Source organism: Lonchura striata, chromosome 23, assembly GCF_050655825.1.
Source record: "Lonchura striata isolate lonStrDom1 chromosome 23, ASM5065582v1, whole genome shotgun sequence".
In the NCBI taxonomy this organism is placed as follows: Eukaryota; Metazoa; Chordata; class Aves; order Passeriformes; family Estrildidae; genus Lonchura; species Lonchura striata.
The window spans coordinates 8,558,200-8,578,509 of NC_140725.1; the positions used below are offsets into that span (position 1 = coordinate 8,558,200).

Here is a 20,310-nt window from a genome sequence, read left to right on the forward strand (position 1 = left end):
AGGGATCCAGGATCATTTCCATCTGCAGGGGACTCCGATTCTTGGGGGTGGGATGTTACAGGGGCTGTTTGGCACTGAGGAATCCAGCTCAGTGGGAAAATCCAGACAAGGAGAGGTCCTGTGTGCCAGCACCCCAACATCACACTGACTGGGACCCCCGCCACACCAGGTACACCGACAGCTCCACAGTCAAGCCCAAACACCCCAGGATTTCAATGGGAAAACCTCTTCCAGCCCAGGCAAAGGGGAGCTGAATCCCTCTGTAGCTGCACTTGGCACATGCAGAGGGCATGGGGCACCAGCACAACATTGAAAGTGATTCTGTGCATCACACCCCAGAGATGATGACAAACCCCCTCCCTGCTCCTCTGCTCCCCACTTCTGCCAAAGAGAAACTTTTACGATAAATATCCCTGATTTGTCAGCCCCGATAAAAGCTGATTGGAAGACTGTGGAAAGCAGCACCATTAGAATTCTCATCAGTAGTTTGTTTTGGTCCTCCAAATAATTTTAAATATTGTATTTAATAGAAAAATAATTTGCTCAGCTGTAAGAAACATCAATTTGCAACTTGAAGCCTTGTATATTAGCCAGAGAAGCTAATGTGTAAACATTAGCAGCTCCAGGAACGTGTGGGGTTTGGCCAATGCAATTCCAGGGAGAGAGCAGCCAGATATTAAGACGGAGGATTTGCATAATAAGTCACTTATGCCCGATAACCTCAGTGTTTGGAACATGCAGGACTAGAGAACAATATCCATCTGCCAGAAACTACAGAAGACATAAATCTCCTTTTTTATTTTTTTTTTATTCTTGACTGGTAAAGACTCTTTATGGCTTTTACCTGAAGGTCCCCAAGGAGTTGTCAAACTTCCTGCAGCAAGAGCCCAATCCCAGCAGCCTCTAAGGAACCCCAGGGATGGGGGAGAATCAGCAAATCTGGATTCATTACAGGCATTTTGAAGCAAATACAATTGGGAAAATACAACTGCGAAGACTTTGCAATGCCACAGGGATGGCTTGTGCTTGGGCAAGGACCAAGTGTGCCATACATCACTGTGTGGTAAAAATGCATTTAAAAGAGAAGGGGGAATAATTAATCTTGCCAGAATCATTCCTCGGGGCAAATCCAGCTGCCAACTGCAGCTCCACATGCTCTTAGCTCCAGGGAGATCAGAACTCCTGGGACTGGGTGCTGCATCACCCTGCTGCAGGCAGCACCAGGAATGTCTCCCTGGAGTGTACCTCTCTGTCTGCTCAGGGACACAAGCCAGGAGGTTTTAGCTCCATGCCCAGAGGGGATGTGGGGATTTAATATCCCATCCAGAGGCTATTGGTGCCCAGCACCTGGATCCAGCCAGAGCTGTTCCCAAGGAAGGACCAGCATCACTTGGTTACTCGAACCCTGCTCAAGAGAGGTCCTGCAGCACAAAAACACCCTCAAGCTGCACAGCCAGGAGGCCACTCACCCACTTCACTTTAATAATGAACCATCACTTAATTAACATCATCAGTGCTGCCTGGTGGACTCCATGGGGAAAAAAAAACAAGGCAGGAAACCTTTGGAAACCTCCATGATGCCGTTATTGATCGCACTGTGTGCAATTACAGCTCACAGGCTGCAGAGCTGTGCGACACCTCAGGGAAAAAAATGGGAACAAGTTAAAATAAACTGGAAAAGGCAGGCGGAATAAAGCTCATTTTTCCACCTCGCTCCTTTACTACTATCAGATCCTCCAGGTCCCTGCTGAGGACTACCCACCCCACATGCCCAGGGACCCAGAGAGACCAGGACCATGAGCCCCAAAGGGCACACATTGCTTTCAGGGGATGCCTGAAAACACAGAGATTCTCCCTTGGTAGGAATCCAGGAAGGTAAAGCAGCTGCCCTAAGACACAGCAGCACCACACTAAAGCTCTGGGGGACTCCAACATCAGCTGCAGAAATCATGGTTTCGAAAGAGCAAGCTTTCCAAACCAACTCCATTCTGCCAGGGATAAAAAGGGGGGAACCCTCAGCCTCCCCTCCCACAGCAGGTCCCACATCTCCACAGTGATGGATGTGGGAGCACAGTACTGGGAGGCACATCCTCCTGGGATGGAGCATGTGCAGCACTGGGAGGGTCTTGGAAGGCAGCTCTGAGGGTCACTGATGGCATTTCAGGGCAGAGAACAGTCGGGGAGCCCTCGGCCCCCATCCATTGATGGGGCCACAGCATCCCCACCATGCCCAGCATCCCAGCCTGAATCCAGCCCAGGTGGGATAAAGGTGGGGAGAAGAGGAATAAGGCTCAGTGCCATGCAAAACCCAGGTCACCGCCCTCCTCCTCTGTGCTACCAGCAGAGCCAGGAACAGCAGTGTGGGCTGACTGACGAGGGGCTGGAAGGTGACAACGTGTGACATAGGCACATCCATCACCAGCACCAGGGCTCAGCGGAACCTCTGCTGTGGAGTGGGAGGTTAAAGGCAGGAGCCCTCATGGGAGGAATTACAAGGAGCCGTGTGCCTAGCAGGTCTGTCAGCTCTGGGGAACACGCTGGACCATGCCAGGCACCCTTCAGCCAGGCAAAGGTAAGAAAATGGCAAATCAAGCCCAGAAAAAACAGGTTTGTTTTTACTAGTCCATGAATTTGGCTCAGCTAGCACTGACTTGGGAATCCATCCATTCTGAACTGCAGCACCCTCAACTCATTCCAGCAAAAACTCTGGGATTACACTAAGTGTGCAGGAATATCTGAAGAGTCCCTGCAGTGCCAGAAGTGCACACAACACCCTGCAACCCCATGGGAGAATCATGAAACCCCAATACCCGGCACCTTCCACCTCCTCCCTGCACACATCCTGCCCCAGACAGATCCCAGCTCCCATCCCCAACCAGCTGTAGCCACCATTCCACGGGAAGGAAGGCAGGAACAGCCTCTGAGACAGAGAAATGCCATTCAGAGCCAGCAGCTCCCCAGACAGGAGCCTGGATGAGAGACTAAATAAAAAGTTCACCTGACATAAAGAGAAATAGCCCAATGAGGAGATGCAGTGCTTTAGTTTAATATTGTTATAATCCAGGGAAAGCAGGCTGGTTGCTAACTGCAGAAAATCAATGGGATATTATCACTCAGCAGACAGATGAAAAGACAGTAAAAATAAGAAGAAATAATAACAGAAATAAGAGAGTCCTTGGAAAGAGCCCCAGAGGGCAGTGGCTGAACCTGCACCACAGGAAAAGTTCAGAGTCTGCCCTGGCATTGAGAAGCTTCCAAAGTCACTCCCTAGCCGCTCCTTCCCCAGAAACACACTGGAAAGCTCCAGCACCCACCTCCACAGGGTGCAGAGGCAGGCGCCCCATTGACACCAAAACCACAGAACCAGATGTCCCAGTGAGGACTTTGAGGTGCTACGGGGTGCCCCAGGATCACCCACTTGTTCCAATTCAACTAACCACATTGAAGCACCTGATAATTAAGGAAAGAGCATTTTTACAGCTAATTACCCAGGACGTTAGCAGCATACCTCTGCTAACAGGCAGGATGTGCTGGCAGGGAATGAGGACCTGGCACCCAAGGGCATATGGGGCTTTGACAGGTCTTGTCCCCACAGGTGGGCTGCCAGCAGCAGGAAAGGACTTTGGAGGAGACACCATTTTTGCATGGATCTGCCTGGACTTCCTGACCAGCCCTGAAGATTACTGCTGTTAAACCTTCCACCATCACAGCTTTTTGCAGGAACCCAAGGTTCCAGGGTCACACAGCACAGGACAGAGAGGAGGCTGCACCCTGAGGAGCCCTCCAGAGCAGCCCCAAAAGCACAGAAGCTCCATAGACACCTCCAAATCCATCCAAGCCAGGGAATGCAGTTTGCTGTAGTCCATCCCTCCACAAGCAAGTGGCCGCAATGTTCCATCCCCTCCAGAGAAAAGCCATTCCCACATCTCCTGTCAGGACACAGCAGCAAGACCCTTCAGGAAGCACCTCAAAGTTAAACCTCATGCTCTGGGCAAGCAGCTGGGCAACAGCAAGTGACTCATCTCCTCTCCTAGACCGGCCACCACTCGCCTCTGGTGACACCCTGCTCTGGGGGAGCCTGGCCCAGCTGGCGTGCCCAGCAGCTGAGGGTCAGGAGCCACACATGCTCCTTGGCTCAGCTAACGGGGCTAATTAGGCTGAAGGCCTCCAGCACAAAGCAGCACATCGCTTCAAACGCGCAGGGGTCACCAGGGCTAGTCTCCTGAGCAGGGCCGTGGGGGACAGGGGCCTCATTAAGACTCATCAGGTCATCGATGTCCCCATCCCACATCCTCAGAGCATCTCCTGCCTCCCCATCCCAGCCACAATCCTGATTAACTTAACAATGTCAGGAAAAGTTGGATCCACATGGGAAGTCCAGGGAGCCAAAGAAGTTATTGGTTAATTTAGGGCTCCCCAACACCAGCACAGCCCTGGAACAAGCAAGGATTGACCCTCTGGCAGTCTGGGAAGGCTGCAGGGAGCTGGGGGGGCTATGCCAGCACAGCCACCCTGTCATGGGTGATTTGATAGTATTTTTCAAGCCCAATTTAAAAAAAGGCATAAAAAAATTGTGTATGACAAAAATATTCTGGAAGCTGCTCCAGCTGCAGCATACTCCCACCCCACAGCTGCAGTGCAACACTCTGCTCCGCTGCATCCCTGTCAGGGATGGGGGCTTTCCCAGCTTTCAGTCAGGGCCACCCTGGGTGGACAGTGGAGTTCCCAGGTAATAGGGGCATAGTGGGCACATCCCTGCTCCCACCTTCAGCAACAGGGCTGCCCAGAGCCCACCAACCTCCAGCTGGGCCCACCATCCCTGCTGCAGGACACTGGGGTCAGCCAGGTGCCAAAGGAGCACCAAGCACCCTCTCTTACCCCCCTCCCATTCCTCAACATCTGCAGCAATTGGGAGGCAGGAAGCTCAGGAAATAACAAATTTATGGCCAAAGCCATCAAGAGGTCTCTTCCAGCTCTGAATCTGTCACACAGAGTCAAGATGATATATTGAGACCCCACTGAGCCCCAAACTGCAGGAGCATTGCATTGCTGGCATTCCCACTGCAGCCCAGCCACCTCTTTGGAGCAAGCAGCATCCCAGTGGCCAGGCACTCACAGGAGCAGCCCCTGCACCTCTCAGCACCCCATGGCACCAAGGGAGTTCTGTTGTCCTGCTCCTGCAGTGAGCACAGAACCAGCACCCAGATCTGGGGTCTGGCAGAGGCATCCAGGGACAGCCCCAGCCTGGCTTGCCACAATCTACGCTTGGATTCACTCTCCAGGTGGGAGAAATTGGGGTGCAAAGCCTGGGCCCTTTAAACATGCAGTAAGCATATTTCCCCACCAGTGCCCAGGCAGGAGCTGCAGACCTGGGCTGTGACACCCAGGCAGGACCTGAACAGCACACAAGCAGTCAGCTGCCATCCAGCAAGCAGGAACAACACTCCTGATCTTAAGAAAACACATAAAATAACAGCTGCAAAGGGCAGCTGACAAGTGAGACGCCAGTGCTGGAAGCAGGGAGGAAGAAAGGGCTGCTCCACAGGCAAGGGCTTTTCTGCCTTTGCCTTCCAGCAGCTGGAAGAGCTGGACTTTGGTTTTTGATCTGGGCGGAGGGTGCAGAACCTGCTGCTGCCAGGAAAGCAGCAACTCAGGAACACCCAGGGAAGTCCCTCTGACACATGCCAGCTCCACAGCCACTCCTGAGAGACACCCTCCACCCAGCAAAGAGGAGCAGATCCCGGGTCCCCAGGACCACTCCAGCCAGGCAGACACAGGCTGACACCCCCTCCACCACCCATCCACATCCACCCCAGCACAGGCAGAAGCAGCAGCAGCTCCTGTCAGACCACCTGCAGCAGAAAGGAAAAGTTCCATCTCCAGGGCCTATTTATTTTGAGGCTACCAACGAGGAAGCAATTAGCTTCAGGAGATTAATTGTTGGGAATCCTTGTCCAGAGGGGAAAGCCTCAGTTTCACTAAGTACAAGGAGGGATCTCCAAGCTTGAATGAGAGAGCAGGATCCAAGGAAAGCTACAAAGCAAATCCCAAGCTGCCATGGGGGAGAAGAGGTTTGGAAATCCTGACATTTAATCACACAGTAACTAAAGGTTCGTAGATATGTCTAATAAGACAGCTATAGTGCATGTTAATAATAGATTATGAAAAAGCTTATTTATGGAGGTTTAAGCAGGCAGATGGTAGGGCCATGGTGATAAGGCTCTCCAGAGCCTTTGCTACCTCCCAGCTCCCAGGGATGCAGCAGGGATTTGCCTTCCTCTGCCTCCAGCCCCCCATGCTTAACTCTCACACAACTGCCCAAAGCAAAGCAGCAAATCCCTGCAGAGGGACTGCAGCCAGGAGAAGTTTCTTATGGGGCATTTTGGGGTGCTCAGAGCTCCTAGCCTCTCTGCAGAACAAGGATTGGGTGATGAAGTTCCATCTCAGGTGCAGTCAAGGGAAAAACCAACATCAACAGGCAGCAAGGAGGTGGTCACAGCCAGGACAGGGGTTAAAGCCACCAACAAACACCTGCCTTGGTTTTCCAGGGGGTGTCTCTCCTCCCCCAGGGCCCTGATCCTGATAGACTTGATTCTGAGAAAGCTCCCAGAAAAGGTAGAATAGGGCTGGTTTGTCTTAGTTTGGATAACAAAGGGAGAAAATGTGCATTTTGAGCCAGGAGGTGATTCACTAGCATCCCTGTTCCCGGGGCCAGGGCAGGTCCAGGGACCCCAGAGGAAAAACATCAAACAGGAATTTTGGAACAGGAAAAAGGTAACAATGAAACAAATGCAATTGTAAGTCTTGATGGGGGAGGAAAAAACCCAGACATTGCCAGGCTGTACCATGGAACTGCAGATACAGAGCCAGAGGGACAGGTCCATCCACGAGCATCAGCATCACTCTGAGCCCCCCAAAATTCTGCTTCTCCCTCGTGGATGGTGAAAATCCACCACACGGCAGTGTCCCTCTGCACACACTGGAGAGCCGAGGGCTCAGGAGCCAGAAACCTCTGCCCTGGGCACACTTGGGCACGTCAACAGGATTTTCCGGAGCATCTCAACATAGAAGCCTCAAGGGTGTTTGCACTGTCTGGGCGCTCTGGGAAAGGGCATGGCATTCTCGGGGCATTAAAAACATATGTAGGAGCAAACAAGAGAAAGAGGACAAAAAAACACAGACGAAGCCTGAAACAAGCTGAGAAGGAAAATGTAACGTTCTCGCACGTTTTATGTGCTTGGTGAAGGTGGGGTGGGGTGAACAAAAATGCCTTGGATTGGCACGGACAGCCCGGCGGAGGGAAACAAACACCGGGAAAGGCGCTGGAGGAACAGCATCAGGCACCTGAGCACCCCGAGGGCGCCGAACACTGACCCTGTCCCCCAGCAGCAGCCGGGGACATCTCTGCTCCTGACCCCCTTCCCCGAGCTCATCCCTTCTCCCAGCACCTCCCGAGCCCCGGCGACCGTTAACGGGCGGGGGCTGCCCCGACCCCGACCCCAGCCCAGGAACGGCGTCTGCTCGGCTGTTCCCATTCACTCGACCGAGACAGCACCGCCGCGTCGGGTCAGGGTCACCCGAGCCACCTCCTGCCAGCGCGCTTGGGGGGCCCCCGTCCCTCCTGCCTGGCCCAGCTGGTCCCCGCAGCCGGCAGCCGCCTCCCCCAGCCCCCCCAAGCAGTCCGAGTGCCCCCGGAGACGCCTCCAACCCCAGTCCAGTGCTCCCTGGCAGTCCCAACCTCCCAAGTGGAAGCTACAAACCCAAATATTTTATTTGCTTCATTGCTGCTGACGAAGTCAGAGCCGAGCGCAAAGAGCTTCCGCATGATTCCGGCAGGAGCGCCGGGCAGCAGCACGGCTGTGTGTCCCCAGCGCCAGAACACAGCCCGGGAGCACGGGCAGGGAGCCCGGAGCAGCTGCCGAGTTCTCGGGGCGCAACACAGAGAAGCAGAGGGGCACCTTGCGATGCACCCAATCATTTGGGTTGGGAAACATCACTGAGTCCAGCCATGCCGCTAGCACATCCCCAAGTGCCACATTCACCTTTCCTGGCAGGGAAGGCAAAAAGCGGAGGGAAATACCTGAGCATGCACAGCCTCCTGTCCCCGGGCCCAGCGCGGAGCGCTGCGAGCCGGGCGCCTCGTGGCCACGGGCTTCCAGCAGGAAAAGGCTCCTGCTGCAAAGAGCCCAGGGAGGAGAGACGGAGCTGCCAAAGGCCGCTGCTGGAAGCTGGTCCCCATCCCAGCCTGCTGGCACCACAGAAGCCTCTGCACCCCTCACTTTGGGGGGCCAGCCAGTGCCTCCCAAGCCCACCCAGGTCCCCTCCGTGACAAGCACAACGGGCCGCAAGGACAGCTTAGTCACTGCGAAACCTTCATGAACTACAAGAAGTTTGAGGGCTGCAGGAAGGAGCAAAGAGCACCCTAAGTTCGTGGTGGGCTATGACCAGGACACCCCACTTCCTCCCTGTGCCTTACTTGTAGAAGGGACCATCTGCACCCCTTCTTCGCAAAGGCACAGCTAGAAAACCCCCATCTTCTGAACATATCCACCGAGACAAGCTGCGCGTCCTCCCCAGCGGCCCAGAGCACATGCAAACGGTTTAAATATTTTTTCCCAGCCCTGCCCACTGTGCAGCCCCAGCAACCTCCCCACAGCCGGCCAAGCCACATCTGCAGAACCAAACAGCAGATCCAGGTGAAAAGCAGCCTGCAGTGCAGCAGGGGGGCTGGCAGAAGACCCCTTACCTCCAGCTGGACACAATCCCTTCAGCTCCACTGAGGAGCTGAGCCTGCTCTGCATCGGCCAGGGAAATGGAGCAAACATACTCCTGGTTTACACCCGGAGCAGGCTCGATCCTGCCCTTCACCAATGCTGTTCTGCAGGGAAGCGACCCCACCAAGGGAAAAGGGTTTGCTTAGGAGGAGACCCTCCCCACAAAGCCACCCCAGTCCCCAGTGCATCCCCACCACTGCCCCTCACGGGTTGCAGCAGCTCAGCCCTGAGAGCCAACAGAGCACCGCACACCAGGGCTGCGGAGCAGCAAACCCCAAATCCCCCTCCGAAACCCGGGGGGCGGGGGGCTGAGGCCCCTTGCTCCATCGGAGCACTGAACCGCGCACCAGCTCCGTGCCTCAGTTTCCCTATCGCCCCCTGCTGAGTCCCGAAGCTCAGAGCAGCAGCTCCCGCAGCACACAACCTCTCCCCACAATACACAAACCAATTCCCTCCCCATTTCCCCCACCCTGCATGAGCCGGGGAGCCTCAACAGCTTCACAGCCCCCCACCCATCGTCTCTCCATCCCCCACCGCACGGGTCAGCCGCCGCTTGTTTTCTGCTGATGGTTGTCACTATTTATAATCTTTGGAGAAATGCCACTACCCAAAAAAACAAAATCAATGCATCACCACGGGGACTGCGTGCAGGTGAACAGCTTGGATTTAAAAGTAAAAACCCAAAGAACTAGGTAAAAATACACTTTAATGAGATCAGGGACCCCTTGGGGTAAGGCACCAACTCCCGTGGCTCCTTTTCCCCAAAAAAAGCGATCGCAGCCCCCGGTAGCACCTCGGGAGCCCCAAATTCCCATTCCCCGCAGCATCAAACCTCATTCCAGCTTCCCGAAGGGACTGGGAGCGAGTCGTCGTCGTCCCACACCCCGCACCAGCTCTCGCCGTAACCCCGGCTGGGGGGTCCCGGGCCCGCAGGGCGCAGCGCCGAGGTGCTCAGGGGGAGGAGGGGAAAACTTAAAATCTGCAAATTAATCGATCGATCGTACCTCCGTACAACTCCCCCAGTGCCCCCCAGCAAAACGAGAGCCAGGACGCTGCGACCGGAGCCGCCGCGGCCGCCACCTGTTCCCACCAAAGGGTCCCCAGCTTCCCGTCGCGGCCGCCGGTGAACCACCGGGATCCCGCCGACCCCCGGGCACCGGCCTGAGGGCTCCTCTCGGTCGCGTTCCCCAGGCTGCCACCAGCGGAAGTTTTCCCTCCCGAGGTGCGGCACGGGGGGGTCGGGGGTCGGACGGCGGCCCCGGTACCGGGAGCGAGCAGGAGCCGTGGCGGTTCGGGAACCCTCCACTGGAAACAGGTGGCTGCGGGACGGGCGGGACCCTCCGAGCACCGGGGTCGGTGGAGTCTCGGAACCGCACCGAGCGGCGCACACACCGCGCTCCGTTCCTACCGGCGGGCGTCTCGGTGTCCAGCGCGTAGACCCGCAGGGCGAGGGCGAGCAGCAGCGCCCGGGCGCTCCGCATGGTGCGGCGGTGCCGGGACCGGGCGGGGGGCGGCGGGGCCGTGGCCGCCGCCGCCGCTGCGCGCCCGCGGTTCCGGCGCGGCGGGGGCGCAGCGGGGCCCCCGTGCCCGCCCCGCGCCTCAAATACCGGCGGCGGCGGCTCGCGCCGCCCTGACGTCACCGCTGCCCGCGGGGGGCGCGGGGGGGGGCGCCGGTACCGGGAACGGCAGCGGTGGGCGCGGCGGCGGCGCCCCCTGGCGGACACGAGCGGTGGTGCCGCGGGGGAAGTTTGGGAGCAGCGCAGGGGGGGCGGTCCCGGGAGTTACGGGGGGACTGACGGGGTTCTCTGGTACCGGGGGACAGGAGAGGTGGAAAGGGGTCCCGGGAGCTGGGGACGACGGGCGGCGCTCGGTCAAGGCAGGAGGTTCTCCCGTACTGGGGGGGTGCGGGGAGAGGGGCGGTCCCGAGAGTTTCGAGGAGGGGGGGAGGCCTCCTGTACCGGGGGGTGGGAGGAGGGGAATATCCGGTACCGGGAGAGAGGGGGAGGAAGTCCCAGGAGAGGCGGGGAATGGGGGTCCCGGGAATTACGGGCTGGGGGAGGTGCCGGGGCAGAGCCGCTTGGTCTGCCCGGGAGCGGCTCTTGCTTGCGGGGTGGGGCAGGAGAGGACCCCGCAAGGGTGCGGAGAAAGCACGGGGGTCCCCGGCTGCAGGGAGCTCCCGGTGCGCGGAGAACTCCTGTTGCTGCGGTGTCTCCTGTTGCAGCGGGGGGGATCCGGCTGCAGGAGGAAAGAGAGGTTCCCTGCGGGCAGGAGGCTGCCAGGCTTTGAGGGGCGTCCCTGGTTTTCTGGGTATGCAGGGATGTAGGAATGTAGGGATAGTCCCCAGCTTGCGGGGAGCCTGCCTTCCGGAGGGCCCCCACGACCCCCCAAATGCAGGAGGTGTCCTCAGGGGTCCCAGTTTTAGGGTCTCCACCAAGCTGGAGTGAATCCTGCAGGTTTCCAGTTGTAGGACAGGTGCTGGGAGGAGGCTGGGACAGAGGGAGGTGATGGTGACACCTACTGTGAGGTGGGTTCCCCCAGTCCTCGAGTGCCCCCATCACCCCTTGGCCGTGCCCAAGGCTGTGGGGCAGAGACAAGACCCTGCGGGTAGACTTTGGGGACAGAGCCTCCTGCCCATCCAAGGGTGTTCTCTGACCCTGAAACCCCCCTGGTCCTCTCCCACAGGCTGGATGTCCTTGAGGGACAGGGATGCTTAGCTCGGCAGGATGGTGACAGGGAAAGCCAGACAAGGCTGTATGGGAGTGGCAGTGGCTCCTGAGACCCCGGTGACACCCAGCAAAGCCACTATCCCCCGGGGTGGGAAGGGGGTGAGAGAGGGAGGTGCAGGATCTAACTCAGAGTGAGCAGAAAGGAGAAAAACCTGGAAGGATGTAAAAGGAGGAAAATCTCTGTCCCTTTCCCAGCTGAGTACACAGGATCAGCCCTCGTGTCCCTGCCAGCAATGCCAGGGGGGATGAAAGGCCCTCTTGTTTGTTGACATCCTCTCCAGCCCTATTTCTGGAGGAAAATGTTTTCCCAAAGGTTTGGTGTGAGGAGGAGGGGAACTTTGCTTCAGCTTTCCAGCGTGGTCCATGCTTAGATCACCTAGCCCTGGCTGTGGCTCCAGGGTGGGAATCTGCCTGGGCATAGGAAAACTTGGAAAGCAGAGGGAACAACGCTGAAAATACTGGGACTTCTTATTCCAAATCACACAGGGAGAGTCCCTGGCAGTGGCATCACCCTGCGATGATTCAGCCTTGTCCTGAAAGACAGCACCCAGTTGCCAGCATCCAGCAGGGTGACAGAGGGACAGGGGATGGTACCTGGTGTTACTGAGCCCGGTGAACCCACTGGGAAGTTCCCAGCCCCAGAAGCAGGACAACACTGCCTGCCAGCTTCATCCAAGTTCAGCTCATCCCTCGGGATACTGCTGTGCTGCTTCTCCTTATGGGCTGGCTTCATTATCTGGGGACACTGCACAGCCCTGGGGACACTGCACTGACATGGGGCACTGCACAGCCCTGGGCACACTACACAGCCTTGGGGACACTGCAGAGCCCCCTCCTGGCCCCCTCCTCCCTAGGACAGGGGTTCAGCACATCTGGGGTCACCTCAGAGCTACCAGCCCCAAGTACTCCTGGCAGTGTCCCCGGTGTCACCCCTGCCTGTGCCATGGGGGTACAAAACGTTTCTCTTCCATTCCCAGTTGCCGCCAGTTGCTCCCAGCAGCACCCCCAGCAGGTTAGCACCATGGTGACACTTCTTGCAGGGATGCATCCGTCCCCATGGATCTGGGGATAAACCAGACCAGTACCGTGTGTCCCCCAGCCAGGACAGTACATCTGGGGTGAGGGCAGAGGGTGATGGACACTCCTCTCCAAGTTACAAATCCTCTCCCCAGTGACACTAAAAGCCTGTTAAAATAATGCCCGATAAGGGAATTAAGCTGCTTAGATGTGTGGCAGCAAAAGCAGAAGAGGGCTGGCACAGTGCAGGCTGGTACAGTGCAGAGGAGGGCACTCTGCAGGGTCCCCCTGGAGTTTTTTGGAGAAAAATCCCCCAAAATCCTTCTGGGAAGAGGCGCTGGAGGGCTGGACTGGGGGATAGTCTCTGCCCAGACTGGGGAGGAATCTGGGGGGGTCTTGACCTAGCAGCTGAACTGAAAATGTTCGGGTGGGGGGTAAATGCAGCCAAGTGTAAGCAGGAGCAGGATATTCCCAGGATTCTGAGGGAATCAGGCAGGAAACCAGAAGTTTTTAAGCTGCACAAGCCAGTTGGAGCACTGCACTGCTTTCCACCACCTTTTAAACCCCTGAATTGTATTTCCAAACCAATCACTTCAAAAAAAAATAAAAAGGGTTTTGTTGCATCCAGCGTATCACAACAGAACTGTTCCCCATTCCCTGTGGGTCACTCTCCTGCTCCAACAGCCCCACAGCCCATCCGTGCCACCTCCTCGGGTGAGCCCTGGGGTTCATCTGGTGCCACTCCCGTGCTTCAAGGATCATCAATGCACCAGGACCTGCCACGGGCTGAGGGCACGGCACGAATGTAGCGGGAGCGGAGCGGGACGGGCACAGGGGCTCCACAAAAGCTCCTTGTCCCCGCAAAGGGCTGGCACTGGCCCAGGGCGGGAGGGCGGCACCTCCCAGGGGCTCCTCCGCTGGGGAAGGGCTTTGGGGGAGCCTCCCGGGACGATGGAGCTGGGTGTGGGGAAGGATGCATGGAGGAATGCGTGGACAGCGTGCATTCATGTGTGACCAGGTTTGGAGACACGCAGGAATTGTCCCCAGGGCTCTGCATGAGGACAGTTGCTCCTCCAGCACATCCAGCTCAATCCCACCTGTCCAACAGGGCTGAAAGGGAGGAAAGTTTGGCCAAGGATCCATCACTGCTTCTCCAAGCTGCTTGGCATCTACAGGGCCAGGGTTGCAGACAGGGACACAGGGATGGGTTTGGAGGTTGCACAGCACCCATCAAGCGTGGTCTGGAACTAACCTGGCACCAAAGGAAGAAAGGAGGGACAAAGGGAAGCAGTGAGGAAGGAAGGACAGATGGGCAGACAGCACTGCCCCATGCAGCTGCAGGGATGAAGCCAGTAAGAACCCATCAGGACCAAGTTCCATCCCATTCCCAGGGTGCAAATCCTTCCCCTAACCCTTCCCAAGCATCTCCTCCCACCCTGAGCACTAGCAGGATGAGCCTTCAGTCCCCTGTCCTGTCTCCCTGTGCCATCAGCCCCCAAGTGTCTTGCAGGAGCAATTGAGTTAAGATGAAGTAATCACTCTTCAAGTACAGTCATTTGCAGGAAAAATATAGGCCTTGCTGTGATTGCAAATGGTCTCCACTGCAACCATCCCTCCCACTCAAGAGAGAAATGTTTGCAGCTCCAGAGTGCTCAATGACAGCAGCCTCAAGTGCAGCCAGTGTGGCTACATCACATCCTATGGCTTCTCCCAGGTTGGGAGTAAACAGATGGGATTTGGGGCTTTGAATCTCTAAGGAGCCAGAAGTCCTTTCAGGAGGATTCTTTCGCTCTCAGATATCTCTGTAAAATGGCAGGTTGAGGGAGTGGGGCTGCCCTGAGCCCTTATCCCGGAGCCCAGGGATGGAGCTGCAGCACCCACTGGTCCTCCCCAAACCACTGGGCAAGCTTCTCCACATTGACCACACCAAAACCCTTTAAATCTTGACTTATTTCAGAATACTGTATTTTGCACAGTAATTCCTCACTTTTCTCGATTAAACCCACAGTACACAGAGCCCATCACTCCCTCCCTGGCATCACTCCCAGCAGTGTCTTCCCTGCAGCAAACAAGTCTTTGCAGAGCTGCTGGGACACAACACCCCACACCGAATTTTAAGCAATTTTACTCCCCAAAATTTTTTTCTTTCTGTGTTTTTTTCCTCTTTTTCCCTTTACTCCAGTCTCTCTCCCTCTTCCTTCCAAATCCTTCAGTTTCTTTTTCTATACCTCCACCTATCACACCCACAGCCAGCTCTAACAACTCTCTGCTATTTTCTTAAATCACCTGCCTTTTGGTAATGCCAAAAAACCTTTTTCTTTCTTAACAGACAAAATAGATTATCTCATCCTGCTGTTCTCCTCCCTGTCTGTCCAGCCCCAAGTGGTCAGACGCCTGCCGCGGTGCCGTGGCCGGATGTAATAGGGCTATTAGATGAGTTATCACAGCCTGAAAGGATGAAATAACTTCTGTGCCTTCATCCAAATAAAACTCCCTATTCCTGTTCAATGCAACAAATGAACAAAAGTTCCCAGGGGAAAGAGTCAGGAAAATGTTAGAGGATGTTACAAGGTGTTAGAAGATGTTATTGAAGATCCAGCCCTTCACCAAGCTACCTCTTGGTTTGGGCTCAAAGGGCATGGGGGTTTCTCTATGGGGAATTAGGAAGCCCAAGGATCAGTGCCAACATGCAGAGCTAAATCCTCCCCTGGGTGCTGATCCAACATTTTTTGAGTGCTCGGTGGCACAACCTCATGAATGTCCCGCACGTGGCTGAATCCTTGGATCACTTGCATCCAGCAAACTGCTGTTTTCTCACCCCAGATACTAATTCCAAGGAGAAACCTTGCTTTTTATCTCTGAAGGAGATCACTCAAGCTGTCCCTGCATTTCCCAAGAGCTCCATGCAATGTCCCCAGATCTGCAGGTGGGACATCCAGCCCAGCCTGCAGCAGCATCCCCTGCAGCCCCTGCCCACAGCAGCATCACAGCCCCTGTGGGAGATACTCTGGAGCCAGCTGGGAGCCCTGGGTGGGTCCTGCAAGTCCCCACTGCTCTGGCCAGCCCTGACTGACCTCCCTGCACCACCAGCTCCCCCAGTGGGATTTCAAAGGGACTTCCTTAGAGGGATGCAAACCCCCAGGGCCTCCCTCCTGGGCTGGCAAGGAACAGCCCAAGGCAGCAGCTCCACTGCAGAATTTTAAATCCCAACATTTACCAGGACTCTGCTTGTTCCCCCTCTGCTACCCCACTAAACGTTCCCATTTCTGTCCTCTCTGGAGTGTGACAGACATGTGGACAGTGGCACCACCACTGTCACCTCTGATCACACTGTGATGCTCCTGGGGCTGCACCCACAGCACCTGGAGCCACAGCTGCTTCCTGGTCACCCATGCAGGAAAAACCCAAATGTTTCCTCCATGTCACCTTGTTGTGGGCTTATTTAGCTCCCTTCAGGCCATTTTTGTCTCTTTTTTTTTTAATCTTGGAAAGACCTCTCTGAGTGTGGGGTTGAAATGCAGGAATAGCTCTGCATTACTGTGTGGTCCCTACCTTGGAATTGTCACATAAACAGTTAAAAATCACATTACTGGGGACACAAGGGTCCATCCAAGTCCTTTCCCCGCTTTTGGAGCTGTCTAGGAGCGTCATAAGTGCTCCTGGAATTTTCACAGGCTGCTTTTAACCCCAAAATATACCACAGTACCATGCACCATCCGTCTGTCCATCTGCTCAGCACTTCACCCAGCCCAGCTGCCATTCCAGCTGAGTGGATTTGCCCATCCCTAAACCTCACAAGAAAATGACCTTGATTAAAAACCAACCAGAACTAAGGCATTGAATCCAAGCAGTTCTATACCAAAGCTCTTTGTGCTGCTCTTTGGGTATTGCCTCAGGATGGAGGTTTTCTTAAGGAGGGATGTAAATCAGCTGAGGCATTTTGTGTCTCTGATCACATCCAAAATCACAAATGTAATTTATTTTCAGACCTGAGGTTTGGCTATTAGTCAAATTTCTCATATTCATGTCTCAGTGCTGACAGGCTGGAGCCTGAGCACAGATCTGGCTGTGCAACCAGCTCCTTTATAAATCCAACTGCAAGGAAAGGAGGGAACAGTATCACATCCAACATTTATTTATTATCACTTAAAATTTGATTTTACATCTTGTTTGGGTTTTTTTTGTTCAGTTTTATGTACAGAAGTGCCAGCTCTCCTCTCTCATTTGCCCTTCTCTGAGCATCAACAGCTCTGCTTTGGTGCCTTTCCAAACCCCGTTGGGGAAAGGATGTGCCCGGCAGTTTGTGACAAAAAGAGTTCATTGGGCATTTCATGGGAACAAAAAAAAACAACTGGCTCAGGAATGGACAGAACCCAGATACCCATCATAATTTCCCAAATAATTGTTCATACTCACAATTTCCTGCAATGCTGGGAAAATCTCAGGTCTACAGACAACAGAAGGAAAAAAGAGAAGTTAAAATGCAGTTTAAAAAGGATAAAAGACACCAATTTGGTGCCTTTCTTCACCTAGGCAATTTTTCAAGCTGTTCCAAGAGATCTTCCCTGCCAAGTCACATGGGATAATGCCTCTGGATGCCATTGTGGCAACATGGGGCCCAAAAGCACCATCTCCCCTCCCCACCCCAGCCATGCTCCTCCTCATCCAGCTGGATGATGCCCTGTGGACGTCACACCTCACTTCTGAGTCACCTCTCACACACCAACCCCACGGACCAGTTCCTGCACTGTCCCAAGCTGGAAAAACGCCTGAACAGGATGATTTTTGCATCAATCACCCTGAAAGTCCAGGGATGGAGCAGCTCCACTGCACAACCCGAATATTGGCAGCACGGAAAAAAGCTGTGATGGGAAAAGCAAGGAGCAAGCAAGGACGATGTCCCAGCACAGCTGGATCCTCTCAGCATCTCCCTCTCCTTCCTTATTTATGGCTGGAGCTGAATCCTCCTTGTTCATCTCCTTGGCAGAGGATCAGAACTCATCAATTCTCCATTCGCCACCAAGTGTTGTGTTTCTTCCTATACTTTTTTCTTAATTATCTGACAATTAAACAACTTAAAGAGGGATTAATAAAAAATCAGAGAGGCAAGAAACAGCCATCAGTGTGCTTAAAAAAACAAAACTTCGATGGGCATCCCATCCCACTGCCCTCATCCCCATGTAGAGCTGGGAGCATCAGGCCCACATTTTGAGGTGAAGAATTCAATAGTTTATGAGATTGTCCACCTCCATCAGAGATGTTAAAGGAGGGATTCAGGGATAAACCAAGGATTATGTAAAGCAGATCATTAAGGACAATGTGTTTTCCATTAAAAGATTCAGGCATGTCTAATAAAAAGCGACTGATACCAGAGCAATGGGGCTCTGCCAGCAGTGCTGGGTTTGGGGGGAATGAGGCTCAAAATGGGAAAATAACCAGCTGAGCTGTTCTTAAGCATTACAAAATGCAGGAGATGGGGAGGGACTGGCCCAGGAGCCTGCAATGGACACAGGAGAGGACAGTGGCTGCAGTGACTGGGAAGAGGGAGAAGGGTCTGGGACGCAGGAGCTCAGTGCTCAAGGACCGAGGCAGCCCCTCCACCACTTCCCCCCAGAGGAATCTGAGCATCCCTTTCTCTGCCTTGTGAAGTTATTTTGCAGCTTGTTTCACGAGCCTTGTCCTTTTGGTGCATCCTAGCCCTGAAATTCCAGCCCAGCCTCCTGACCTGATGTCCAGGGGATCCAGCAGGGCTTGGACCACCTCTGGCTGCCCTGGGATGGCCACTGAGGTGCAACATCAAAATTCCCCCTCAGAAACCCTTGCCAGAAATCTCTCCAGACTCATCTTTCTTATTTTTCCTAAGCAAAGCAGACACACCTTCCATTTCTCCACCAAAAAGGGAAAAGGCAATAAATTATTTTTCCCTTTAATTAAAAGGGGTGTCAGTCTTATAAAGTAGTTAATGAATAATTCCACATCAACTTAACTATGCACTGGGAGAGCTGGAGGCAGCACAGTTCACACAAGGCTCCTGGGGTCAGGCTGAACCTGCTGGGCTCGGCTCCTCCTAAACCAGGAGATAAAATCTCTGTCCTCCACAGGATTTAGGGACGAAATCACAGCAAATGCCACCCTGGTGTCACAAAGGTGCTTGTTCCCATCCTGCATCCCCTCATGCCTGCAGGAACAAATCCAATTTATCATTAGCACTTTTGCTTTCCAGCCATACCCAAGTGTGAACAACTCCAATTAATCGATAGCTATATAAATCATGATATTATGATAAATCAGAGTTCATTAATAATAACAGGGGTTAAAGCAGAGGGGAGTAGAGCACAGCACTCCTTCTCCCCACCAGGTCCTGAGGAATCATCTCCTCTTCCTCCTCTACCCACCCACTCCTAAACCCTCAACTACAAAGTGGATTTTCATGCAACACTCCTATAAAAAAGTGCAATTCCAGGACATGAAGTAGTCATTAATCACCCAGAAATTGTGCTTGTTACAGGAGAAACATTAACAAAATAATCATAAATTGTCTGCCAGCCCTGATTTGAGGGTGCACACATTTGCAAGGGGATGGAGAGGCCTCTCATTTGCTTCTGTAATTAGTGATTAACCCTTTGCCACGTGGGGCAGAGCATGGACACTACCAGCATCCTCCACCACGGATTGTTCGTGCATCCCCCCCCCCAACACAAAATATCTGAGGCATTCCCTGGCGTCCTTGGAAAGCTGCAGGTTTTGAGGTTATTAAAATCCCATTATTTTATTGCTGTAATTAGATTAAAATTATTAAATTATTGAAATATCCAGCCATGCTGGAGGCAGCTGGGGAGGCCTCTTCCTGCCTGGAGGTGGAGGTGCTGCCAGAACCTGGATGTGCCCAGGATCCCAAACCAACCACGTGGGAAAAGGCTGTTTTGTCCTCTGACTCTGCTGTCCTTGCAGTGCTGTCACATGGGAGACTTTTACATCCACTTACAAGTGACCTCAAGGCTCCTTATAAACTAAAGAAGTCAGTGAGAAAAGTTCTTTTTCTCTCTCTCTCTCCCCAAAGTGCTGACACAGAGGCTCTGGTGGGAACACCTCTGAGCCCTCTGAGGGACCCCCAAAAGCAAATCATACCCCAGAAAAAGCAGAAAACTCATCACCAGCACTTTGGAAGAGAGTTTTTTTCCAAACCTGAACTTTTCCTTCATCTTGAATCTGAATTAATGTGAGTTCACACCCCAAAGAATATGTTGTTTTCCTTTTTTATTAAAAAAAATATGTGAATTATCAACCAGCTTGACTAAATCTTCTATTTAGGATCATGGCAGCCTTAGGGCTGGGTCACCAGTGTGAGAACTTTGGGTTTGGTTTGGGTTTTTGTGTGGTGGTAAAGCTTTTCCTTTAACTCGTGTTTCTAAAGAAAAACTTTGCAGCCTTTTTTTGTTTGGTCTTAAGATGATTTATTGCTAGTTATTTAACAGATTAAGTTCTTGGGCTGTGGCCCTTTGGTCAGCGGCCCAGGCAGAGAGGCACACACTCCTGACACCTTGACTGTTTGGTGTCTTCTTCTCTTCTCTCTTCGCCTAGGGCTGCTGCTATCTTTTATAAGATATATTACGTATAACATGTTTACAATTATTTCTTAATACTTATTACTTATGTTACTAAGTGTTTTTTTATTCTAAACTAATCTGTGAGTGCTAACATCACTAAGAACATGGAGGTAATGAAGAAGAAAGAAGAAGGATGGGTTTAGCCTACTTTCTTCTATCTTAGAACTTTTGACCTTCATGTATAAA

General features: G+C 53.7%; 1 protein-coding gene across 7 annotated transcripts in view; it reads right to left on the reverse strand.

Moving 5' to 3' along the window:
• PTPRU (protein tyrosine phosphatase receptor type U) overlaps positions 1 to 10,337 on the reverse strand; it is a 56,851-nt gene extending 46,514 nt beyond the window's left edge. For 2 of the 7 annotated variants that reach the window (XM_021528370.3, XM_085559897.1), the window contains exon 1: positions 8,747 to 9,729. In XM_021528370.3, coding sequence (XP_021384045.1) covers positions 8,747 to 8,825 — 79 coding nt within the window. In that variant the 5' untranslated portion in view covers positions 8,826 to 9,729. Of the gene's footprint in view, positions 1 to 7,760; positions 7,798 to 8,476; positions 8,508 to 8,746; positions 9,731 to 10,182 lie in introns of those variants that run through there. The other 5 variants (XM_085559896.1, XM_021528367.3, XM_085559898.1 and 2 more) reach the window with 5 other exon arrangements.
• Positions 10,338 to 20,310: the final 9,973 nt, after the last annotated feature.